Here is a 26715-nt window from a genome sequence, read left to right as displayed (position 1 = left end):
CTTTCATAAGTGAATAATCCCTCTCTCATGAATCACTGTACCTTGCATAAATCTAGTTTCAATACAGCAAGCAGCCTTATTCACAACTGGACAAATCTATTGAATTTCTAGGGAACCTGAGCCCTCAGGACCCTCTTGGCCTCCCTCAGCACAACACAGCCCAGGACCAAGCACGAGAGCGAAGGAACCCAAGAGTCCTATTTCCCAGATGTCTTCTTCCAAACATCATCCACTACTAGCTGTATCCTGGACCTAGAGGCGGAACTCAGCGAAGCGGACTTCCAAGATCCTTTCACTCAGCAGAATCGTTTCTCAGCCAGAAGACAAGGCCCAAGACCTACAACGTCCCGGCTCACTCTAATCACTGTCCTTCATTCCTCTGTTTCTGAAATGCCAGCCTAAAATGTACCATAAGGCAATGTTCAGTGGGTAGGCCATCTCAAAGTAAAATAAATGTTAAAGAGTGATAATGCTATGGAGAAAAATTAAGTAGGGAAGGGGGAGAGGGGCAAGGGGTAATTTTAAGTGGGGTGATCACAGAGAAGGTGGTATGTGAATAAAGAGCTTTCTCAGAAATAAAGATAAGATCAACTCAAAACATAATCTGTAAGTCACTGAGCCTTTCTAGGCCTCCATTACTTCACTTTGTCCCGTGACGAGATGTGAGCTGCCTGTGGCTTCAGTCCAGGCCACATGGGGTACAGAAAAGTCCCCTGGATCATGAGTCAGAAGACCTGGGTTCCCCTCCCACTCTATCACTTACCAGCTGGGTGAATTTGGGGGAAGCAGCCTGTCTTTCAGTTGCCTTATCCATAAAGAGGGAGTAGTATCTAACAGATACAGAAATCATCTCATTACAGGACAAGGCTTTCCCAGTGGCATGGGCCAGACTATGATGGCATTTAGTTCACCATCTCTCTCCAAGGATCCTAAAACTGAGGGAGTTTTCTTTTATTTCTTCAAGTGATACAACATCACTTTACCAAGGCCCTCGCAGAAATGGCTTTTCTTTCATTGATATGTCTTAGTCAATTAACAATTTATCAAGGGCTTTGCTATATAGCTACAGAATACTTTTTTTTTAATATAATTAAAACAAGGTCCTATGATACAGCACAAAAACTATATTCAATACCCTATAATAACCTATAATAAAAAAGAATGTGTAGACATATATGTATGACTGAATCACTATGCTATACACTAGAAATTAACAACATTGTAAATCAACTCTACTTCAATTAAAAAAAGAAACTAAAAAAAAAAAGACATGATTATCTGTAACTCATTTCCTGCTATGAAGTTGTTTTAATAGTAATTATTAAACACTTATCCTGTCTTTTTAGGCCCTACAAGCTTTGCCCTGAACCTTGACCATGGACTTTTGGGGTCAGGGAAGGAGTCTCTATGTCCGATCCCACATCCACTTTGCACATGGTTGGTGCTCAGTAAATTTATTCTCTAGGTAAGAGAACTGGATGAAAGCATATGAAGACTGTCCCCACCCCTAAGTGTGACTGAACAACACGATCAAGGCTTTTGCTCCACCAAGAAGATTCCTCTTACACAAGGCTCTAGCTGTTCCACTATAAACTCCCTTCAAGAGTTCTGCCTCCCCCAAAGTATAAGGTTCCCATATGATCCTAAGTCTACAGACAGCTAAAGTGAGGCCCCACACTGCAGCCCCCCAGGCCTGGACTGCGGCCCTGAGATCCCCTTGACACGTCTAATGGATCTGCTCAGTTGATCTCACATGGAACCTTACACAAATGGTCTGCCCCCGAGCACACACTGTATCACAGCGACAATTTGAACACACCCGACTCCTTCTAAACTGTGAATACCTCCAAAAGAGGGTTCATGTCTTCTCCTGGCACCTAGCACAGTGCCTAATAGAAAAAGCAGTACCTGATACAAAAGAGTTAGTGCCTGCCTACCAGATGCTACCCATGGCAGACCCCACGCTGCCCAATTACCAAGGCCTGGAGTCATCCCTTCAGCCTTCTGCGGCCAGATGTGCTTCTCTCACCTAGGTTAAGGCATGTGTCACCTGGAAAGGACACTGTGGGAAATCACTCATAAGCAGTGACTACTAGCTAATTTCATTTATTGATTGTCTCCTAACAAAAATAAGGAAGGAAGGGGGAGGCAGGGGGAGGAGGAGGAAACAATAAAATACGATCCAGAAAGGCAGGTAAAGGTCCAGAGCGCAGGGTGCCACACTGAAGAGGGATCTGGCAGCCAAGCCGGTCAGCACAGGATACAACGGGCCCTGACAGAGTTCAGGAAGGACGGTGGGTAAGTATTGCCAACTTCCTCCCTCCAGGGCAATCTGCACAGAATTAAGCCATAAGGGAGTCAAGGATTCCCGGGCACTTGCATCTTTTTGCTGAGGCCAGAGACTCAGCCTTGGACCTTCCTGTTTCACTCCCTCTTCCCTTCTTCCCTCTGCAGATTGCAGAAAAATCCCAGAGGCCAACCAGCCATGTTCCTCACAGTGGCTCCTGGCTAGGAAAAAACAGAGTTGGCCAATAGGACGCATGCTCAAATCAGCCTCATCCATTTGGAAGTCCTGGCCAACCAGAGCCTGCAGAAATAAGGGAGGGAGTGGAGGAGCTCAGAGTACATTCCTTACAGCTCACAGCCAGAGCTGGATCCAAGATCACTGGTTTGCTGCCAGCCTGGCAAGACATTTTGATAAGCAGGTCAGTTAAGCCTCTCTAAGTGGATACTTCCTTCTATCCTGTACCTCTGTACAGTTCCTGTCTATACACGAAGAATGAAAAAGGATGTGTATGGGGGTGGGGTGGGTGGAGGCATGTTTTTTCTTTTTCAAATAATATAAAATAGGTAAACAACAAGTTCATACTGTAGAGCACAGGGAACTATATTCAACAGCTTGTAGTAACATGGTGAAAAAGAATATGAAAACAAATATATGTATGTTCATGTATGACTGAAGCATTAAGCTGTACACCAGAAATTGGCACAAGATGGTAAACTAACTATACGTCAATAAAAATATATAGGGGAGGGGGGGTGGGAAGGGATAAACTGGAAGTTCGAGATTTGCAGATAGTGACTGGTATATATAAAATAGATAAACAAGTTTATACTGCATAGCACAAGGAAATATATTCAGTATCTTGTAGTAGCTTATGGTGAAAAAGAATATGAAAATGAATGTATGTACATTCATGTATGACTGAAGAATTGGGCTGTACACCAGAAACTGACACAACACTGTAAACTGACTATACCTCAATAAAATAAAGTAAAATTAAATTAATAAATATGTTCTGTCATGAAAAAAATATATATACCAAAAAAAAAAAAAAAAAAAAAAAGAATGACAAAGACTGCATTGTGGGATGATAGAAAGGAAACTGGGCTGAAAGTTAAGAAATCTGAATCCAGGGCCTGGCTCTGCTCCCCACAAGCTCAGGAACTCGTGCTGTTCACTCTCTTCCCTGAGCCGGTCTCCTCCCGCCAAAGAGGGTGTCGGCTCTTGTGATAACATGTACTAAGTACCTTCCGAACGTTAAGCACTACGAGAAATGTTTTATACTTATTTCTAGTCCTCATAAAAATTCCTATGAAGTAGTTAGTACCTTCATTTTGCAAATGAAGCAACTGAGGCTCAGAGAGGATAGGGTACCTGCCAAAAGCTGTGCAGCTAGGAAGTGGTTGCGTTTCAAGGTCAGTTTTTTTAGACCTCAAAACCCATTAAGCCAGAGGCAGTGGCTAAATGACCTCCAAACTTCCTTTCAGCTTTAATGCTCTGGAATTTCTTGAACAATTCCTCACTGTCACTTTTTTCTTCATTCATCAGTTCATGGCATCAAGATCTGGAAGCTAAATAATTGCACTTTCTATGGCCACAGAAGCAAACATTCCAAATTATTCAAGGACCTGAGATGCCCAGGGCTGCAAGAGGCCTTTACCCCCTCCACGTATTTATTCTTCCATTACTCACACAGGAGAAAAATCAAGGAAGGCCTTAAGGAACAGAAGCCTCCCTGAAGTCACCTGTCTTCTTTCTCTTTTCCCTAGTAACTAATAAGGCAACTGAATTTGTTAATGTACCAAATAATGTTTATTTCTTCTCTTTTAATTTTAGAACTATTTGTTTGTTTCTCTTTGTTGTTTACTTATTCCTGAGTGTTATGATCCAACAGTCAGCAGGGGAGGCCCACTGTCACTCTGGGTGCCAGCCAATGCTGCCCTAAAATCAACAGGCCTCTGGACGAGCTGATGATGATCCCATCCTTTGGTGGCTTCCACTCAGGGCAGCCTGACTCACACATTCTAAACAGATCACAAATAGGGGATAATAACAGCTACTAAACAAAGAAAATGTTAAAGCAGAAAAAAAACGATTTGTTAAAACGAAGTGTTATGCCTTTGTAAACTGACTATACTTCAATTAAAAAAAAAATACAAATTTTAAAAATGAAAAAAAACAAACAAACCCCAAAAAACAAAGTGTTAGGGAATTCTTCAACTTGCCTCTCCTTGTGCCAACAGGTAATTGAGAGAAGACATCCTGGTCTGTAAGCAGGGTTATGCCTAAACCATTCCAGGCATATCATGCACTGCAAGAGGGAGATGCAGATGCAGGCAGGCGTGAGGATGTTCCAGAAGAGATACAAGATTTAGACAATTAGACTCTTAAAAAAAAAAAAAAGTCTCTGTATCTCAAAGAACAGGCCCAGGACAGAGGTCAAAAATAATAGGGGAAAAATTATCCTAGAGTTTAATCAAAAGAGATCTGTCAATATTTGGCTTGCTCTGCAAAAGACCATCCAGAAGAAGCAATTAACATAAAGCAAATTCAGGGGAAGAGCCGCAGTGTGTCCCGTGCTGGCCAGGGAGATGGCACTGTCACGTGCAGCTGGAGGAAGTATAAGCTGGCTTATTAGCCTTTTTGGAGGGCAACTTCAGTCTCCATTAACATTTAAAACTTGTATCCAGCAATTCTACTTCTAGGCATTTATGAGAAAATTAATTCAACACTCTTTACAATAGCAGTGTTTATAATAATTCCCATCATTAGGAAAATAGCTACATAAACTATAATATTATGCAGCAGTTAAATAATTAAGATCCTTAGGTAGAGATATGGAAAGATTTTCAAGACATATTAAGATAAAAGAGCAAGTTACAAAACCCTATGTATAGTGTGCTCCCCACTTGTGTAAAAATAATAACTACAGTAACACGCACAAAACCCTGTATTTCTGGACATACATACATGCTTGGAAAATACCCCAGAGAATATACAAGAGTCTGGTAATAGTGGTTAGAAGCACTGGGGGAGTGAGGATCAAAGGGGTTTCCCTTATCTGAATTGTTTGACATTTGTTTTAGAAATGCATTCATGTGTAGTAAATCATGACCAAAAAAAAAAATCCTTAAAAATGAACTAAAATATAAAGGCCACTTTTACATATCAAACGAAAGATGTTCAAGACATGTTTTTAATGAAAAAAAGCAAGTTACCAAACACCAGGCATAGTATAATCTAGTGATGAGGGAGGAGGTGGAAGCAAATGAACATCTGCCTCGAGTAAGAGAAATGAGTTCAAATCCTCACTCTGCCACTTAATTGTCCCTTGATCATGGGTAAGCTGCTTAATCTTTGAAAGACTTGGTTTAAGAATTACCTAGTTTATGGGGTGCTCTGGGGTTTAGGTGAGAATATATAGAAAGTACTTTCCACAGAACCTGGCACAGAGAAACACTCAATAAATGGTAGCCATTATATCTGTATTATTAATAATAATCTCAGTATCAAAAACTGGATCTCTGAGCTCATTTCAAAGAGAATCCTTACGATATCTGATTATGATTCAGTCTTAACATTAATCATTATTATTTTTTAAATTACTAATTCTGTGCATTTTAATCATTAAATTTTAAAGCTGGAAAGAATCCCAAGAATTCATCTAATTGGGTGGTTCCCAAATCTGGCTGCACAGTAAAATTAGCTAGAAAGCTTTAGGGGAGGAAAAGAGATATTCCAAGGCTCCACTTCAGACCAGATTAGAATTTCTGGGCGGTGGGATCAAATGATCTTCATATTAACAAATTTTTATCTACATATGTGCTTACACATGCATAGGACACTTCTGGGGACAGAAGTGAGGAACAAAGGCAGAAGGAAATTTCATTGTACCCCCTTTTGTAGTGTTTAAAACTTCTACCTATTCAAAAATTAAATTCTTTTAAGAAATAAAATAATAAACTCCTCCAGGTGAATCTAATGCCATTAATCCATAGACCGGAATGGTGGTCTTTATCTCTTGTCCCAGAAATTCCACTTCATAAAATCGCGAAGACTTATGTATAAAGATGTGAGTATCCATCACAGCGGGAAAATACAACAAACCTGCAAACATCCTAAATGTCTAAAAAAAGAAATTGTTTTATGAATTATGGTATATGTATGATGAGATATTACACGGTCATTATGTATTTTTATATATGATTTTTTAATAGCGTAAGAAAATCTGACACAACATTAAGTGAGCAAAACAGCTGGAGGGGGAAGATGGTGAGGAATGTCTATGAAAAGTAAAAGGAAACACAGTACAGGTAAAACAAGCCTGTGCCCTTTGCCCTGCACTCCACGGCCTCTCCTCAGCTCCAGTCCCCCTCTAGGAACTGGCTTCAAATCCCACTGAGGAGCCGAAGCACTATTATACTGTGTGGTGACCTCCTGTACTCATTACATAATTATCTTACTCACCATCATACTTTCTGTAACATTTTGTGTCCTCCCTCCAGAAGCAAAGATTTGGCACAACCAGGAATGTCACAGACTCTAAAGCAACTACTAAACCTTGATGATGGCTCCATGCTAATCAACACATTTGCCAAATAGCAGGGACCATGTAAGGCTTCAGGCCAGTGCTATGTGTACCTCACTCTAAACACCTGGATTTCTGCCCTCCAGGAGCTGCCATCTCTGTGGGCAGCTAAGACACATATATAAGAAAGAATCAGAAACAATATAAGAAGATATGGAAGCAGCACCGGGAATAGGTGCTCCAGGTGTTCACACACACTGGCACAGACACACACAGTGAGTTACTGCCCTTTACTGTGTATTCTTTTAATCCCCCTTGAACCAAAATATAAACCCCTCAGATGTAGCAGTTCTATCTCATTCCTTATTTTTGTATCTAAACTTAATGCCTAGTATATCTGGCAGATAGTAGGTGCTTAATAAATGTTTCTTAAATTAATGATACTCTGTGCTCTGCCCAGTTAATATGCAAATTTTTGAGTGAATTAATCATTGCAATATGAATAACAGTGGGGAGTGCCATCTCAGTGAATGGTGGTTAGGGGAGTAGACAAGATACAACTTGTTCCTGGTGTATTTCAGACTGAAGAAGCTTGGGAAACACTGGGGTAGCTGCATCAAGAGGCTCTGCTTAAAAAGAAAAAAAAAAAAGGAAGAGAGGCTCTGCTAACCCAGTGGACTCCTCCCAGACTTCAGTTCACTGGTGACGGGCTAGATGGGGGCTGGGGAGGGAGTCAAGATCTGTACTAAATACAGTTTCATTTACTTTTCAGAGGAGAAAAGCAATGACAAGCAAGTTGTCCCTCTTTTTTTCAGGTTGGACCACAACGGTGACATTAATGGAGTCCTCAGTGCCAATCATACCCTTGTCAATCCACACCCAAACCTCCCTTCTTCTGCTCCATCTGTATCTCCAGCCGTTCTCCTGTCTCCCCACCCCTCAGTCACGGACAGAGGCCATGCTAGCCATTAGACAGTCATCTTTCCAAAGTCCTACCTATAGGAATCAGTGCTCTAAGCCTCCCAGGGAAACAATTATCTGAAGGGAAGGCTCATGCCTAAAATGTTGACAGGACCACAGAGATCAAACTCAAAGTTTACCCTGAACGCAGTGAGGAAAGGGAACTGAGAATGAATCTTGAATCTTCCGATTTTGGATTTTCTTCATTCTCCAGGACACGGTACACATTTAAGGATAAATATTTGTTTACCTAGAGAGAACTTTCAAAGTTCATCTGGCTTGGGGCAAACTTTCACCATACTAGCCAGATAAGAATTTATCGCACAAAGAGTTCATTCAGTAGAGCAGGCCACTGACTTGTGAGGAGGAAGTTCTCCTTCATTTCTAACCTAAAGCACTCCTATTAAAATAGAGATTGATTTCTTTAGAAGACATTGAAGGCAGCAATCAGCATCCTCTGTATCATTATTGCTCAGGTCATTCATGCATGCTAATGTTTGAGACCCACAGCTCTACCTCTAACCTTTACAGGCTCCAAGATACTTTCATTTCCCCAACATTATTAAATTATTTTCCTTTTCAGTAGGTTCCACTCTCCATGATTTCCCTTCTCTGTCCCTTCATATCTCTCTCAGGTTTCTTTCCACTCTTAGACTGTTTTTTCCTCATCAGTCCCCTTCCCCTTACCTTCCCATCCCTAAATCTCCTATCCTAAATGGACGGAAGCCTTGCTTTACCACCTCCTACTTTTCTGACCTAGCATTCTCCTCTGTAGGAATGTTAATTAGCATGTGGGATATAATTAATTCAGCAGCTAATTAAAAATGGGGGAGGACGAGTGAGAGAGGAGGAGGGCGGGAGAGACAGAGCCCGCCTCATTGCAGAAGGCACCGCAGATGGTTCTGGGTTGGCTGGCACCATGCCACCGCCCTCCACAGCTCCCCCCCCCAACAGCACGTACAGCGAGGGGGGAGGGGCAAAAGTGAGGGGCATAGCCTGGCAGAGCCTCTAAACGGACTCATTCAGTCCTGCCGCCGCTTTGTGCTGGGGAGAGACAGAAAGAGGGCAAAAACGAGAGAAAGGGTGGGAGGAACAAGGACAGACCACACTCAGGAAGAGCAGAAGAAGGAGGCACTGGAGCCGAATGACTGGGAGAAGCAAAGAGGAGAGCTTGTTCATCCCAACAGAGTGCCAGCGTCTCGGGGTTCCCTGGCTCTTAAGGACCACTGAGGACAAGAAGGAAAAAGACAGCCACTGACACTCTGTGGAGAAAAAGGGATCACCTACTCTGGCAACCAGGGACACCCCTCTGCAGCCATTCCTCCCATAGCTCGCTGTTTCTTCAGCATGAGCAGGTGATGAGGAAGATAGCTACTGAAAATGAAAGCTGGGGGTGTGGAGGGAGTGGGCACAGATGGGCGACGGTGAGCAGGTGGATGAAAGGAGATTAAAAGGAAGAGGAATGAGGGGTGTTCATAAAGGGAAGGGAGAAGTGGGAGAAGGCAAAGGAGAAGAAATATGTGCTGGAGCAGGAAGAAGAGAAAGTCAGGGGCCGAGTCATGCTTTGTTTGCCAAGAAGGATAAAGAGGGATGGAGTGTCCATGCAGAGGACGTCCACGTCTGATCCCGGCCAGCCTAGGCCAGGCAGAGGGGGGACAGCTGCACTGCAGGGGAGGCAGGAGCAGATCCCTCAGAGAGGCAACTAAGGTGCCGAAGACAGGAGCTCATCCTGCAGGATCTTCCCAAATTCTGGATACTTCTGCCCAACCAGGAATTTATCAAAAGCAATGGAGAAAAGCTTCCAAGTGAACAGAAAAGGAGGCTAGGATGACAGGAGGCTGCAGAATGCGATTCCAGGAGCTCCAGCAGGGAGATGGGTGAGGAATGGGATTTTTAGCAGCACCCAGCTGGTTCTTTAAGGGTGTCACCTGACACTCCAAGGGAAATACATCCATTAGGGGATCAATTTGAGGGATGAGAAAGAGAGGAAAGGCTGGGTTTCAGAAAGCACCCTTTTGGTGGGAGGCATCTAGGAAGCTTTGGAGCTTAAAGCCTTGGGAGGGCATAAAAGGGTAAGAAGGAAGTCTGCCACCAGTGATAGATTACCTAAGACTGGACTGAAAGAAATGAGGGGAGTGTGAAGCCAGATGAAGCTTCTCTGGTGTTAACTGCCATAGAACTGAGTGCGATGGCAGACAAGGGTCACTGTAGCTAAGAGACAGGGTTTTCCCGGCTAGGAATTCTGATTTGATCTCTTTACCACCTAGGGCTTCCTGCAAGAGCCAGCAGTGAGCAAACTGAAACTGGGAGAGCGGGAGTAGACACTCAAGGGCTTTTTATTCTCCAGAGCTCACCCGTGGGGCTAAGCCGAAGGCTGGCAGATGAGACAAAGCAGTTCTCAGAGGAAGTTCCTACAGGCTCAAAGTGGAAATACAGGAATGCTTTCTGAGCTTGTTTTCTAGCCTCGGCTTTACTTCATGATAAAAACTGTAATAACATTTATTAATCTAGTCACAATGACGCCCTCATAGCAGAGAGACATTCCCTAAGACTGAGGATTCTTGGCACTAGGAGCAGGAAGCAGGCGGTCCACAGAGTCTTTTGTTATTTTGGTCGCCCCGGGAATGAAGGGTTAGTTACCAAAGAGCAGCAAGGCGAGAAAACAGAGACTCCAGAGTGTCCAGCATCCACCACCCTGGGCTATCCAGCCCAGAGAAACTTATAAGGGGGAGAAGGCTTAGGGAAGGGATATATTAGTTAGCAGTAAGGTCAAATTAAACCTGGAATGGGGACTAGCAGTCAGGACTCTGCAAAGTCCCTACCTTAGCACTGGCGAGGCCACTCCAATGGGATGGACCACGAAAGGCCCAAGGGGAGTGCCAGCCCTTCCTGGGGAGCCAGGCACCTCATCTGCCTGCACGCCCCTGCACTCCCACTGCTGGCCCTCAACCTCAGCAGGCCGACCAAGGCTGGCTTAGATACAGAACCTGACTGTGCTGCTGGCTTCGAGGCTGTCAGTGACTCCGGGGGCGAAATAGGAACACTGGTTTCCAAGGGGTAGTCAACAAGAAGTCAGACCTAGATGTCCCACAGGATGTAGGTTCTAAGGCCAGGCCTGCTGATGACTTATTTGTACAGTTTGGGACAAACCATTTCCCCCTGGAGCACCTGAGTGGAAGAAAACAAAAATTATAACCAATCCAATTTTAGCTACAGTACCATAAGCACCTAGAGAAGACATAGTTCAAACTTAAAAATAACTCTTGTAGAAGGATACTAAAGTTGGAAAGTTCCTGTCATTCACTACAACAAATATTTACTGAGTTTTGCTTTTAAGAGAGAGACTGCTCATCGTCTGTGTTACAAGTCCACAACCCTAACTAGAGTCCCCAGAATAGGGTAAGAGAGGTCTCTGAGAAGGGCAGCAGAGAAATCAGCTGAGGAAACAAAGAGGCCACTGGCCTATCTGCCTCCACCAGTATACACACCTTAAGGGGGCAGGAGAGGTAGGAAAAAGAGAGGTTTCCATAGGCACCTCCAAGGCTCAGATAATAAAAAGAAGGAGGTGGTGTTTTGCACTGTGGCTCTTTCCAGGGCTCTGCCCCACAGGCAAACTCTGCCTCTCTCCACAGTCCAGGAGTCAGCCTTGATTCACACAGGCTAGGGAAATGGGAGCCAGTCACTCTGAGGCTGCCATGTAAGCTAAGGAAGATCTCCTTCCATCAGCGGATAAAGGAAAGAGGCCACACTGTTCATCTTATGGATAGTTTCTAGGCTATCCACAAGGCAAAGACTCAGTTCTATTCTCCAGGGAGTTACTTGAATGCTATCAATCCATAAAAATATTCAATAAAAGGAAAATAAGCCATCTAGAAATTGGGTGACTTTACAAGCAACAGCGCTGAGTTAGCTGAGAGGGGGGTCACACTGGTCACACAATGAATGAGCAGTTTTCAGATAAAGTTAAGAAGCCAGGCAGGGCAAGAGCGAGGGTAATGTCTGGTGAGTCTGGGCTATATTCTGGGAAGACTAAACAAATAAAGGGAGCTGTGGCTGAGTGGGGCAACCCCATAAACTTGGCTGTGATAAAGGAAGGACATGCAATGACAGAAGGAAGCAGGCACCAGAGAAAACTGAGGTCTTGCATCAGAATTGTGCTCAGCAGTGACCAGCCAGCCAGGATGCCCATCAAGTAGGCGTCCCAGCTGCCATGGCAAGGAGTCAAAAGATAAAAACCAGAGCATTTCCTGAGGGACCGCAGAACGTGGTTTTCCTCCAGTCTACAAAATACACAATCATGAAAGCACAGCTATCCTTAGCAATCTGAACCAAAGTTTTTGGATAAAATCCTTATTTGAATTCTTGTGATTCCCCATCTCCCATTTTCCCAGCACATGGAACTAAATTCTGTAGGTTCAGGTAACAGCGTCCTTTGCCAGCTAAACTCTATCTAAATCCAGGCACTGAATAGACTTCGACAGCAAAGGATACCTTTACTTTCCCTTCCCCATTCATTCTTCACATAGCGCCTCAGCCTTCTCCTGACCAAGCCCTCAACACTGACCCCTTAGTTCCCCTGACCCTGGTCTCTTCTACCTGACTGTCACCCATGGCCCCTTTTCATTAGGAGACTCATCTTAAGATGCCAATGGCAGAAGAGAGAAGAGAAATAAAGGGAGTAAGGAATAGTGTAGATTTTAGATAGGGGCGTGAGATGGAAATCCTGCAGACAGAGAGAATGAGAGAAACAGAGACAGAGAAAGGAAGCAACCTGGAGCTGAGGGGGAGGGGAAGAAGATGGCATTGCGGAAAAAAGAGCGCCACAAAATTAATTTGAGGAAGGGAACAGTAAAGGAGACGCTTATGGAATAACAATCAGGCAGCAGAGGGCTGGGGAAAGGGGGAGAGCGTCGGGGTGGGGAGGACCCTACGCGCAGAGCAACAGCAGCACCACCTATGGGCATGGCGAAGGGTTACAGGCAGCAACAAAAGAGTCCCCCCGCCTGGGCTTGGGAGTCTGGGGTGCAGGTGGGGAGGGAGAAGTTCCAGCTTCTGCCCTTCCAACCTCTCAGTAACACAACATACAAGCTAGAAGAATAAATCTCTACAGCTCTCCTGGGAAGAGAGGGATTTAAGAAGGGAAGGGAGGAAAGACAGAGGACTCCTGGCTTTTTTCATTCCAAGGGGGTTTCCCTCTCAGAATTCAGGCAGCAGAAAAGAGAAGGGTATGGAAGGAGAGAATGTCAGGTGCCAAAAGGAATGCGTGCGCCTGCTTCTTCGTTCATTAGCTGAAGAAAGGATTTTCTCTTTATTTCCAAGTGATTTCCTTTCCCCACTGGATGCTGGAGTACAGCTCCCTCCCTGGGGCAATGGATGCCCCTCACTCAGCTGCTTCCTCCCAGCACTGCCTTGAAACTCCCAACCATCATTAGAAACCCCCAGGGAGCCACCAAGCTCTGAGAAGGAAAGGGAAGGGTCCCCCCACCAGTCAAACAGACCTGGGGGGACGGGGGTAGGGTAGAAAGAATGAGAAAGAACGCAAAAGCTCTGCAGAGGGAGGGGAGAGAGAAATGTGATCAGTGGTATTTGTTGTGCTTGCAAGGAGGAAGGATCTTTCACATTTTTAATAATAATAAATACATGAAGACAGATTTGCCAGCATTGCTCTGGCTCCTTGGGAAGTGTGGGGGAGGGGAGCCAATGCAGCTGCAGCACAGACCAATATCTCCCCCTCCCCTCCCCCATTAGAAAGGCTCAGTATTGCAGCAGCCTCCCCTCCCCCTCTAACCGCAGTCCTCCCCATCAGAGCCCACCCTTTCCCTGGTCCCCTCACACAGCTCTGCCCCTCCCTCCTCCACCTCTCTCCCTCTCTCTACTCCAACCCTAGACTCTATCCTTTCAGCACTGGTCCTCATTTACCACAGTCTTACTTGGGCTCTCAGAAGCCCTAGTAGCCACACAGTACTCCCCTAACCCGAGGTCCCCTTTTCCTACCAGTGCCCTCCACAGCTGACATACAACAACCCACAGAAATAATCCAGTACATTTCAGCATTTCCTGGACCCCACCAAAAGGATTGCTTTTTTCCCCCTCATTTTTATTTCAATGTGACCTCCTTTCTCACAACCTTAAATATAATGGCCATCAAATGTGCTTGTGCTCAGGGGGTGTCAGGGCCTCAGGACTAGGTGACTACTGCCACCTATTGACCCAAATTTGTTCGAGATAGACCTTTAATACACTTCTTACACGGCGACGCTCTGTTATTTCAAAAGCATCAATAGCTTAAACATGCAAAGGCATGGCTCTTGGGGTTTCTCTGAGACCCTCTGAACAATGAGATCAAAGAAATACAAAAGCAAGACTGGGCAGAGAGCCAGAGCAATGATGCTTTTCTCCATGCAGACATAGAAAAAGAGGCCAAGCCCAAGGAATGAAAAAGCAACTTTAAGTCCCTTCATGGGTCTGGATGCAAAAGACTAGGGGACAGATAGAGTTTTTCTCAAGGGCTGTTAAAAAGCTAGTGCATCACAATATGAATGATGTTACCAATAGAGCAGAGACGGCAGGATTTCACTCACATGCCTGTCAGGTTGACCAAATCCTTGAATAAGTTTCAACGTGAATCTGAGGTTTACACACCCAGGGAGGAAGGGGACACTCAGGACTGCTTCTGACTCTCACTCAATCCATACCAATCAGAATTGGAGATTGGACAGATAAACTGGGCCATGCCAAAGGAAAGGTCTACACCAGGGAGCTCTATGGATTGGTTTAGCTATGTACCTTCCGCCAAACCAAGGCAAGGAACAAGATGAGAAATCTTGAACTCTCCATGGTGCTGAAAACAGACATACTCAAGTCACCCTTTCCTCATAAACAAAACATTTTTCTAATAAGGTATCCATGAAGACTGCTGTGAACTCCTGACAGGCATTTTCCCAAGCCTTCATAAAATCATAATAAAACACAGCTTTAGCAGCAAAAACAAGCCTTGGTCAAAACCTCTTCCCCACCCTCCCAGATAACAATACGAAGGCAGAGATGCTAAAGTACTGGAGAAAGGATTTTCTCTGTATCTTCAAGTGATTTCATTTCCCCACTGGATGCTGGAGTATAGCTCCCTCCCTGGGGCAACGGATGTCCCTCAGCTGCTTCCTCCCAGCACTGCCTTGAAACTCCCAACCATCATTAGAAACCCCCAGGGAGCCACCAAGCTCTGAGAAGGAAAGGGTAGGATCCCCCACCAGTCAAACAGACCTTGGGGGGGACAGAGGTAGGGTGGAAAGAATGAGACAATACGAAAGCTCTGCAGAGGGAGGGAAGAGAGTAATGTAGTCAGTGGTATTTATTGTGCTTCCAGGGAGGAAGGCTCCTTCACATTTTTAATAATAATAGAATAAATACATAAAAACTAACAATAATAAATACTAAGATTCTCCTTAACATCACATGATAAAATTGAACAGGTGCACACTAGTGATATATATTACTTAGTGAATGTAGAAAGCGATCTGTGGTTAGCACTGCACTGATGAAATCTTGACATTCATGAGGTCTGAACAGAGAACTAAATCTATGAGGAGGAATAGGGGAAAGAAAACAACAGCCAAAAGAAACCCGAAATCCTAATTCTTAGTTCCCTTACCCTACTACTGTAAAAGTGATTCTTCAAACTACATTCCATGGAGTTCTAAAGGTTCTTCAGAGCTCCTCAGAAATCCTGGGGAATGTGGCCCATGAGAACATGAAGCTCCAGGACCACTCATTCCCACTTCAACCAAAGTAACCTCACTTATGCCTGCTTTACTCATTGAGAATCCATGCAAAACTCTGTCAGTGATGTACTCTAAACATTGTTTGATAACTCTGATGCAAATATTCTCAGATACTACTCAACTTTTTGTTGAAAACCTCTTTCAAATAATGCCTGTCCATCTAGAAGGCCAGGGTTAACAAGATTTTCTGAAATTAAAGAATGACTGAATTAATCTTAAGATCTACAGAGGCAGGGATTTTTGTCTGTTCAGTTCACTCCTATAACACAAAGAGGCCAGAATAGTGTCTGGAACTTGTGGTTTCTTTGAAGGCAAAACCTTGAATAGAAATGGTGCAGTAGGCAGAGGGCAGCTAGAGGTGATACCCTACCTATGTTTTTTTTTTTTGAAGGGAAAAAACAAACCCTGAAGATGTTCATGAACCCCAGGACATCTGCAGTCCGCCATCCTTTGTGTTCCCCAAGCACTTCTCTAAGTTATTAGCCATGTAACCTTGGGCAGAAAAACCTGTCTCTCAGTTTCCTCATTAGTAAAATAGAGATGACATATATTTTGTAAGGATTTAGTATAAAGCACTTAGCTCAGTATGTAACACAAAGTAAGATCTTCTTCGAAAAAAAAAAAAAAAAGATCTCCTTTCCCTTGGCAGTTTCCACAATCCAAAAATCTTAATTAGAAGCAAATGCAACAGTTAAGTCCTAAAAAGAGAATGTTGTAACCCTAACTAAAGCATTTTGTAACTGAACCTCTTGTCCAGTTAGTTCAGCCAGAAAGGAAAAAGAATCTCTAAATCTGTTATTGAGGCTCTTTGCTTAGATTCACTCAAGGAAACAGAAGTATGAGGGCTCTGGGCACATCCAGCTTGCACAGATCTGCCAGGGACTAAGTCAGAGGTCTGAGAAATACACACATCTTGGTGTCATCCACAAGAAACAGCTACAGGCTCTTTCATTTGGAGGAAACCTCAGAGATTCAGTCAAAGACATCCATTTTTCAGCGGAGGAAAATTAAAGGCCAGAGAAGTCAAGTGATTTGCCCAAGATCACAGTTAACAGAAGACAGTACTGGATGGTCTCTTAACTACTTTCCACCAAGCTATAGCTGACTGGAAACAGACCCCCGCCCCAACTGCGCAGACCAGTATGAGTCCAAGTTCATAGTACTGAGAATCAACAAGGCTTTGGTGATGTTATGATCCAAATTATATCCTTCCCCATGACATATCACTAACTCCAATGAATTAAACAAACAGACTTCTCTTTTCACTTATATATTATCCAAGGCCAGAGAGATCTCTCACTAACAGAAGTTACTCTCTGAACAGAATACAAGATCTCAGATCTGTGACCCCCACCAGTCTCCTGACTTGGGCTGATGTGTCTATGGGATTTTCATTCTTTTGGCCTTTATGTTAGGAATTTTCTGTCTGCCTGCTTGCTGGCATTCTTTTGCAAGCTCTTTGTAAAAGGGCTGGCCTTTACTAACTGGTAAACTGAAGCCTTTGTTAAAGGAGGGTCAAAGAGGCTGAAAAACACAAGACTATTGATTCTTCACACTCTTATTCACTCCGCTATTCTCTCTGGATAAACTCTAACTCTCAAGAACTGACCTAAGATCAGCCCTCTGTCCATGCTATTCTAGAAAGAAAAGAAAAACATTCAGAGAAGGGGAGACTAGAATAACTCTTGGTGATGAGGAAAACGTTCTATCTGGGTTTTGATCATTATCAAGCACCAATGGTGGTTTCCTAAACCACTAATGCCACCTAGTGGCCAGAAAGATACATTAATAAATCTTAAAATCCATGTTTAATCAGAGTATCTGTAGTGTCATTATAACAAATCACGCAGAAACTTGGGGCAACATGGGGTTGAAAGAGTGGATTATATTATTCTAATCTCTCAATATTTTTTGGTTAAATAACCATTTTCTAGTTTCTGGGGAAAATACATTCTCAAAGAAAACCATGTAAAGCCAAACTTTCTTACTCCCCCTAAAATCTCATCTTTCCTCTCACCAACAATACCCCATACCCAGGAATTCCAGCCATATAATACATGTGCAAAAGTGGCTTCACTTTGTACGTAAAATCAATTTTATTAATAAAGATCTTCCCACATGTTCAGAGCAAACAATTAATGAATTCCAAGGAAAAACCTACATACAGTAGAATTAGAAGTATTCCAGGGTAACAAAAAAATAAATATGTACACCCATAATCACCGCCGCCTCCGAAAACCTGAAAGGAAAGGAAACCAAAAATGAGGCAAAGGACAGTCAGAAAAGCCTGAAGGGAGAGGAAAAAAAGGACATCTAGAGAGAAGGGCTCAATAGGAGTGGGAACCCTTGCCAATACTCTATATCCTCCCAGGACAAAAGACAAACAGGAGGAACGAAACTGGAATGCGATGTTTCCTTCTAGTGACATTTTGATAGTTTAAGGAAGACTGAACAGGAGTTGTGAGACCTTAAGAGATAGAATCCAGGAATCTCTTTTGTGAATGATGCTGATTCTCAGCTTGGCAAAGAAAAAAATAAAGGCCCACCTCTAAAGAGATTAATGCTCAGTATGGAAGAGATACCATAGGGGATGGTAAGACCCAGGATGGCAAATCCAAAGCTGGCATCCCAGTTCTTAAACCCCATCCTGCACTTGATCACCCAAGCCACTGACTGACCTTTCTTCTTCCGACCTTTCTTAGGTATCTTCTTCCGCTTCTTAGTAGGATTCTGATCCTGAAGACACATGGAGAAATGAAGGAATGGCAGCAGCCTTCCAAGTGGCAGTGTACCTGCCCAAGTTCCTCATGGTAATAAGCCCCATAAACATTTAGCTGAAAGCATGAAGGTCACCTCCCACCACTGGATCACAACCTCACCTCGTCAAGATGAGGGGTTCCTCCTGTCAAAGCACTAATGTCACTGAAGTGCGTGAGGGAATGAAGCTGGGAGCTCATGATATTTGCTCGTTTTCGCCGTCCTTTCTCTCGTTTACTGACACTTAAGCGCACCATCATGCTCTCCTCATAGTTAATCCTACCAAAGAAATACAGACACTGTTTCTAGCATGCTCAGTACATAGAGGCAGAAAGCTGCAGCCAAGAAGCTGGGTCCAGGGGTTTACTCAGCCCTGGTTCAGACAGTTCTCAAGAATGTCATGGTATCATCATCATCAAATAAAAAACAAAAACAAACAAACAAAAAAACCTGATGTTCTTGACGGGGTGGGTGTAGTTCAGTGGTAGAGTGCCTGCTTAGCATGCTAGAGGTCCTGGGTTCAATCTCCAGTATCTCCATTAAAATAAATAAATAAACCTAATTACCAACCCCCTTAAAAAAAAACAACCACCAAAACCCCTGACATTCTTGCCTTCTGCACAAAATTAAGAGTTGTGATAGCGAAATACACAGTTGTAAAGCCCTACTAGGTGAAACTGCATATATTCCTCGCCATGTAGCATTTGCTTAGCCTGAATAGTTGGGGGAAAAAAAAAACATTGTCCCCCCAGTTCCTACTCTGTACTTCAAACCCCTAATTCTTAGAAACTGTCACCTCAAGTTTTGCACTCCACTTTCTAGATAATGTGGATTCTCTTGGCAGACTTAATCATATTGACTCAAAGCAAAAGGCCAGGTCTCTATAGCATGGGTAACAATTTCTAACTGCAAGGACTCAAACCTGTGTTGATCCTCCTGGCTCTGGCGAGTAACATGAGGGTGCCGAGCATCACGGATTTCCTCTGGAGCATCTGAGTACTGCTCCTTTAGTTCCCGGATGACAGAGCTGCTCAATGCCCGTCTCTTGGCTCGTTCTAGGCGCTTCTTCTCCCGCTCAGCTTCTGTTTCATCTGTGGATAAAAATCTCCAAGGGTTATCCCAGAACAGAGAAGAGAAACACAATTCACACTGAGGGGCAGCAGCCCAGGTTCATACCATAATGCACTGGAACCAAGCGTGGAGGAACGTATTTCTTAGCTGTCCCTTTTCCAGATTTCTTCCCGGAGGCCCCAGACTGGCCTTCCTCTGCTTCATCTTCTTCCTCATCCTCAGAGCTCAACTACAAAAGGAATGTAATGTCCACAAACTCAGGAAGTGTTAGTCAAATAAGTCATAAGAAAAACCAAAGCTGGAACATCCTGGAGAGGTGGGAATATGAAAAGGGAGGAAGGAAAATCTCATACTCGAGATGCTAAGGCACAAGCTGGGAATCAAGAGAAACAAGAGAACCCCAGGCGATCCAGGATCAGCACAAGGCTCATTCAGGCTTCGACTCCTCAGGAAAATCGGGATAATACAACCTCTTACCTTGCTCATCATGTTGCTGGGATGAGGCTTAAAATGGAGTGGATCATTCTCACCTAAAATAAAAGACCCAAGGGATTTTACAAGATTTGGAACTTCATGAATGGTCCCCACATCACCTTACAGCTTCCCCCACTTACTGAGGCTGCCTGTCACTGCAGTCTTGACCAGTTTGTCAATTTGATACTTCAGTTTTTGGTCCAAAGGACGAAGCTTTTCCAAAACCTGTAAGTGGTTAACAGGATTACATTTCCTCCCCAAAATTAAGCACACACCAAAGTCCCTCTATTAAGCTTCCAGATAAAGCACCTAAAATATACACAAAGTAGAGCACATAAAGACAATTTTTTTTTTCCATTTGGTTTCCTTTAACATGAGAACACACACTTAAATGAGAGTTAATGTGTGACAACCCTGGAGTTCAGGATTTAGAAACCTGGAACTCTAAGATGCCAAATGCTTCATACCGTGCGAATCTCCACCAGTCTCAAAACTGCAGCATGTCCTTGAAGAGACCTTCCTGAGGATTTGTCCAGGATGAGATGACTCAGATCCATCAGGTACATGAGCAACAACTGATCTTTCACTTCCAAAAGGCTGAGACCCTGAGGTGAACCAAACAGTAAGAGATGCAAATTCAGTTTTAACCAGAGAATAAGGAAAGCCTAGAGCAAACAAAATAATTTTTTCCAAGTCAAGTTTTTCCCAGTCAGTTCACATAAGGTATTTGTAGTAGTCTCAAGGAAGTGACTGTACCTAAAATGGCCACAGAGAAAATTATACTAACATGAAAGAAACAAAGCTCAGAGAATTACCGGAAGACAGTAAGAGCAGGAAAATGAGTAAAGTATCCCCCAAAATGACTACAGCAGGGTTTCTCAAACTCAGAGATACTGACATCCGGGGACAGAGAATTCTTTATTGTGGAGTGCTATCTGGGCACTGGAGGACGTGCAGCAACGTCCCTGGCCTCTACCTACTGATGCCATCCCCCAAGTTGTGACAATCAAAAATATCTCCATACAGCACTGAATCTCAATTTAACCAAAACAATTACTGATTTTATTCCCTTACAATAGTTATATGATACAGGTAAAAACAATGATCTATACAAATTGACATGGACTTAATTCTCTGTCAACACACTTTTTACACTATGTAAAGAGTGTGAATAACATGGTTCTAATTAAGAGAAGGAGTATGATACACACATTTATATATATATGTATGAAAATGCCTGGAAGATAATGCAATCAACAACTGCTACCCCTTGGGACTGAGATGAGGAAATGGAAGAAACACAGTGCTTATACTGAAAAAGTGGTTTTCCATCAAGCACAATTACTTTTTTTTAATTGATGTACGGTTGATTTATAATGTTTGTGGTAGTTTCTGGTGTACAGCAAAATGATTCAGTTTATATATACATATATGTGTGTATGTATAGTCTTTTTCAGATTCTTTTCCATTTAGGTCATTACAAGATACTGAATATAGTTCTCTGTGCTACAGAGTAGGTCCTTACTGTTTATCTACTTTATATATAAAGTAGTGTGTATCTGTTAATCCCAGACTCCTAATTTATCCTTCCCTGCCCTTACTTTCCCCTTTGGTAACCATAAGTTTGTATTCTATATCTGTAAGTCTATTTCTGTTTTGTAAATAAGTCCCTTTGCATCTTTTTTTTTTGGTTCCACATATAAGTAGTATCATATATTTGTTTGACTTACTTAGTATGATAATCTCTTAGTACAATAATCTATGATGATAATTTCCATCTATGTTGAAAATATGTACTTATAATAAAAGAAATTAAAAAAAAATACACCCCAGTACTTATCTCAGAATGGTGATTATATTGGTTTTTAATTCTCTTCTTTGTGATTTTATGTATCTTCCAAACTTCCTCAAATTAAAAGTGAATTATACTTACAGTCATAAAATCAAGCAAATGTTATATAAGTTTATGCTTTTAAATAAAAGAAAGTAATGAGCGTAAGCAGACTTAAGTTACAGTTGTTAAAAAAAAGTCACCATGACTGCATAAAACAAAACTAATAAAGTCCACAGCCCTCAGAAGACCTATTTCAGACAGGTTAAATACTCTGCCTAAGATTACACAGTAATAGGAGTAGAGCTGGGATTCAAACTTTTAGTCTGACTCCAACACCCAAGCCCTGGGTATCTTTAAACCCACATGCTAAGCTCTTGAGGTCAACACTCATTTGGTACAGGTGGATGAGCAAAGGATTTAAAGACAGACAAACTGAGTTTAACTTTTGAATTAGGCACTTAGTAGTCGAATATGGGGTAAATTATGACCTCAGTCTCCTCATCTATAATATGTACAGTATTTCCTTCCTGTCTCCAAACTTTTCATTATGAGGCTCAAATAAGATAATGTGAAAACACTCTGCAACCTGTAGAGCACCTACTGAAAGTTTTTGATCCTGCAAGTTAATAAATATCTGTTCAATGAATAAATATACAGTGATCTAAGATACATGTGGGCAGCCCATCTTAAAAAGGCATTAAAATGGATAAAAGCATGATATCCAGAATAAAGACGCCAAGAATTTGAGAAATAGGCTCTTTTGACATGCTCGGGCATTGTCAAGCTTAAAATGGATTACAAGTGTATGAGAGAAAGACAAAGGAGGATGAAAAAGGAAAAGATAGAAAAATGATGAGAAAGAAAAAAAAGAGGATATATTAAAAATTCTTTAGCTATCTTTCTAAAGCACAATTTTGCTGTAAACCTCATGCTTAAAAATCCTTCAATGATTTTTATTAATCTGCTATAATAAATTTCATACTTCTGTTGACTTATGGAATGTTTTGCTTAAATAATACCTTAAGACACAAGGTTAATATAAAAAACAGGTAACACCCAAGTTTTCCAGTTCAGGCAAGTATGAAGGATTCAGACACCTTCTATACTGCCCCACACCCAGTGATCCCTGAGAAGGTTCTACAAGACCTTAATTTGAAAACTACCATATTTAATTTTAAGATACACATCATTTTCCTATTTTAACATCTCTAAAGTCAGGATACATCTCTAAATCAATGGTATCTTAGCGTTTATGTCACAGATTAACAAGTAGCATTTTTTTTCTTAGTATGTAAAATTAACAGCATTTTAGATTTCCTACCAGCCGCCTCCCCCTCAAATGTGCACCCAATCACACTAAACAACTTACCTCCTTTCCCAGAATACCACCATGCTTTCAGGTCTCTGTGCCTTTGCACATGTTCTTTCTGTCTCTCTGACTCTTATTTATACCTCACAATCCTGTTACCTCCTCTAAGAAGCCTTCCCTGACTTCCCTTACTTCTCTGATTATTTAATCTCGCTCCTCAGCTTGCACAGCTGCTCATGACCCATCATGACTGCTACCGCTTAAACTTATTGCTTTCACTTGTTTTCTCTACTGGACTTCAGCACAGAAACTGGAGCACTCAGGACATACAAGACGCTTAATAAATACATGAAAAACTTTTGAGAACATCAAGTCAGGGGATGCCTACCCTTCAAGTATGTCTTACCTTCTCTGTAGGATAGGCTTTAGCTTGAACTTTTTTGGTCAGAGCTTGCACTTGTGTGGTGACAGCCATCACCTGAAATTAATCCAAATAAAACCACTGACTAGGATACATCAAGTCATCTTTGTGAGCTCCAAAGGGCAAAAGCTAAACAATTTTACCTAAAAATTATCTGAAACACTGCCTAAAGTACATCATTATCTTCTTTCCAGTTCTGGGAAAGTATAGAAGAGATGTTTCTGAAACTTCTTCAAAAGGTAGAAAAAATTTTCCACTTCGTCTTTAAGCTAAAGAAACCATCTTACCAAACCACGGGGAAGGGATAGGAACTGGGACAAAGATGATGAGAGCACTGTAGCTTTGTAATGGTCGAACTTGCAATGCACACTACTATATAAACATATATTAGCATCCAAAGGGCAAGTCATACCACCTTTCCCACCACCCGTTTCCTTAGCTATAAGAATAAAGGAAATTGACTCAGATGCTTTCTTTCTGGAGTTTTCCGTATCCTTTGGATGCAGAAATCAATTACTTTGTATTGTAGCCTGAAAAGGTTTTCATTAAGTCATTTTGCTCTTACGGTATTTGGTCATTCAAATATATACCCCCAAATCACCAAAGTTTAGAGATGAGGTACACAAAGTCAAAGCTGAGCCGTGACTAATCTATTCCAAAGGGGTGCCATTACTTACCTGCTCCTGCAGGTTTTTCAAAAGGGCCACGGCATTTGGCAGGTCTGACTCCAACACCTCCTATGGAAGGGAGAGTACAGAAAAGACATTCTTTCCTCAGGATTATAAACCGGACCGTCTCCTTCAGACAACCCACACTTCCGGCCTTCCCACTCCGGTGCACCTGCAGCCTCGCCTCACAGCCGGCCAGCCCCTCTGGTTTACTGGAAAGAAGCGGCTTAATTCCAGTCCCGTCTCCCTACTACTGCTTTTGCCCCGCTGTGGCAGGGAGGACGCCTCCCTGGAGCTACTTTCATAGCCACCCTTTCCTCACGCCAATAATCTGCCTGGAGCCACTGAGGAGAAAAGAAACATCCACAATAGCAAGCCGAGGAAGCAAACACACTGCACTTACCGGCGCCGCCATCTTCACAAAGCCCGCCCCTTCCGGAGACGTACTTCCTGAAAGCTAGTCTTGATAGACTTGAGAGACCGCGGCCGCTTGCAAACCTAAGCCAATAGGAATAAGGGCTCTCTCATTTCCGCCCCGAACAGGATGTACGAGAGGAGGGGCCGGGTCCAGCCAATGGAATAGAAGAACAGTCTAAATTCGTCAGACTTAGGAGGAGCTTTAAAGACGTAAAGATGCGCTTGGAAAGAAGCATGTGATTAGTAGATTGAGAAGAAATGATTGGAGCTAAGCCAATAAAAACTGGGCAATTGATTGATTGACAGTTAGAAAGGCCCAATGGGAAAAAGGAGTTAGCTGAGTGAACTGAGAGCGTATTGGCGCCTGGATACCGCAGTACCCGGAGCCTTTTTCACGACGCTTCCCTTGCGTTGCCGGAACTCATCGCTAGGTGACGGGCCTCAGCTTCGTTTCGGGAAGGTGGTCTCGTTATGGAACCGCCATTGCTGGCTGTTGTTCCAACGCAGGCCGCGCTAGATTCCTCACAGACCTCAGGGCCCTTGTGTGATTGTAAAGAAGTCATTCGATCTCTGAGCTTTTTTCATCTATAAATAAAAGTTGGGCCAGAGAAACCCAGAGCCAGAGTTTATACATAGGCAGTAAGGACCCTCACCGCATCGTGCGCACCTGCGGGCGCTGCGGAATGACACTGCTTCCCCCCTCTCCGCTTGCCTCCCGAACACTCCTACCACTAGGAGTTTGGGGACGTGAAGGGAAGGACGTTTAACAAATGAAGAAGCCAGTTCAGATTTACGTGACTTGCCCCTGGTTACACGGGCCCCTGCAGAACTTTGTTCAAACCCAGCCTGCGCATATTATTTCATTATGCTCTGCCTCATCTTTTCTACTTTCAAATACACCAGCTTACTTCTGCTCACAGGCTGCTAAAGTCAGTTGTACAGGAATTAATTGTTCCTGTTGTCTGACTTGGGAAATTAGCATTGCAAGGGAAATTAGCATTGCAAATGATGGCCTTAAATTTTACCTCCAACTACCGGGCTGACCGAGGACTAGAAGTCAGATTTCCTGATTTGGAGCCGTCTTCTGGAATTAAACAAGGAGTAAATTCGGTATTTCGGCAATCAGGGTGGGAAAATCCTAGTTTCTCAATCTTTTGCTGGACTCAGGAAGAAAGCAGGGGCTAGGTACCCAGTTTCCTTGCCTCTACATCTGGCATTTATTTGCTGCTTCAGGCCCAGCGTAGAAATTCAGGGTGCCTTGACAGCCTACTCAATTAACCAATAGTTTTTTGTACCGTTTATCAGAATTTGTATTATGAAAAATTTCCATTTCAACAAATTCTCATGCTTGTCTAGTTAGGTCTGTGACCTAACTATAAGCCTCTCCTTTACTTGGAATTTGAAATTTAATCTGTCATAAGCATTATGAAATCAGTGACAAAACAAATTACACTGCCTTGTTTTTGATTATTGAATACTTACCGATTCCTTTTGTTACAAGAAAATCTTGGCGTTAATAGTACACTAAATCTTTGTAGAACTCTTCCAGGACTCAATCAATAAGTATTGGCAAAGAAAACCAGATCAAAATTTATTGTTTTCTATTTCAACAGTTCTATAACTGGCAATCATATCATAACATTTGCACATATAAACTGAGCAACTTTTTTTTGAGAAATTTAAAATATTAATTCATTTAAAAAATAACAAATCCATTACATATTAAAATGCATGTTTATTTAAAAATTTCCTCCAAAATTAATGAAGAGGACAGTATTTTACATTTCTATAAATCTCTTTAATATCTGGCTTTATAAAAGAGGGCTAGATTTCCATATCTGTTTCTACATTCAGTCTACCATGATATGACATATCATGTAGCCTACAGAAAAATTTCACTGTATACTTGTGACAGAAAGAGAGTGAACAAAACACAATTAACATCTCATTATTATTATTATGAAAATGGTTTTGACCTCATGGATATGTGGAAAGATGCCAGAGGCCCCAAGAATCTACACTGACCAATTTTTTAACAGCTTTATTGAGATTTAATACACATACCATGCCAATTCATCCATTTAAAGGATATAATTCAATGATTTTTAGTATATTCTTTGAGATGTGCAAATATCATAATTTTAGAACAGCTTTATCACCCCCTAAAAAAGTATCCATTAGTAGTTATCCTCCCCTTTCCCTCCAAACCCCACG

At 42.5% G+C, this 26715-nt stretch overlaps 1 protein-coding gene across 1 annotated transcript; it reads right to left on the bottom strand.

The window, feature by feature from the left end:
* Positions 1-17622: 17622 nt before the first annotated feature.
* NGDN (neuroguidin) lies at positions 17623-24528 on the bottom strand. Its single transcript, XM_010990958.3, has 11 exons — positions 24488-24528; positions 24094-24153; positions 23402-23473; positions 20320-20457; positions 19993-20077; positions 19856-19908; positions 19484-19607; positions 19230-19398; positions 18430-18586; positions 18229-18286; positions 17623-17789 (listed from the first exon to the last, which is right to left on the bottom strand). The coding sequence occupies exons 1-11, from the start codon at positions 24497-24499 to the stop codon at positions 17770-17772; spliced, it is 948 nt and encodes a 315-aa protein (XP_010989260.3). The 5' UTR covers positions 24500-24528; the 3' UTR covers positions 17623-17769.
* Positions 24529-26715: the final 2187 nt, after the last annotated feature.

Source organism: Camelus dromedarius, chromosome 5 (genome assembly GCF_036321535.1).
Source record: "Camelus dromedarius isolate mCamDro1 chromosome 5, mCamDro1.pat, whole genome shotgun sequence".
NCBI classification, from domain to species: Eukaryota; Metazoa; Chordata; class Mammalia; order Artiodactyla; family Camelidae; genus Camelus; species Camelus dromedarius.
This window is presented reverse-complemented; position numbering and strand designations above follow the sequence as displayed.

What these genes read in the sequence shown, in the direction of transcription:
- NGDN (XM_010990958.3), bottom strand. An exon ending in TGCAGTGACAGGCAGCCTCA is followed by an intron (nt 19,909 to 19,992) that starts GTAAGTGGGGGA and finishes CTTTTATTTTAG; the next exon opens with GTGAGAATGATCCACTCCAT. An exon ending in AGCCAGGAGGATCAACACAG is followed by an intron (nt 18,587 to 19,229) that starts GTTTGAGTCCTT and finishes TTTCTTTGGTAG; the next exon opens with GATTAACTATGAGGAGAGCA.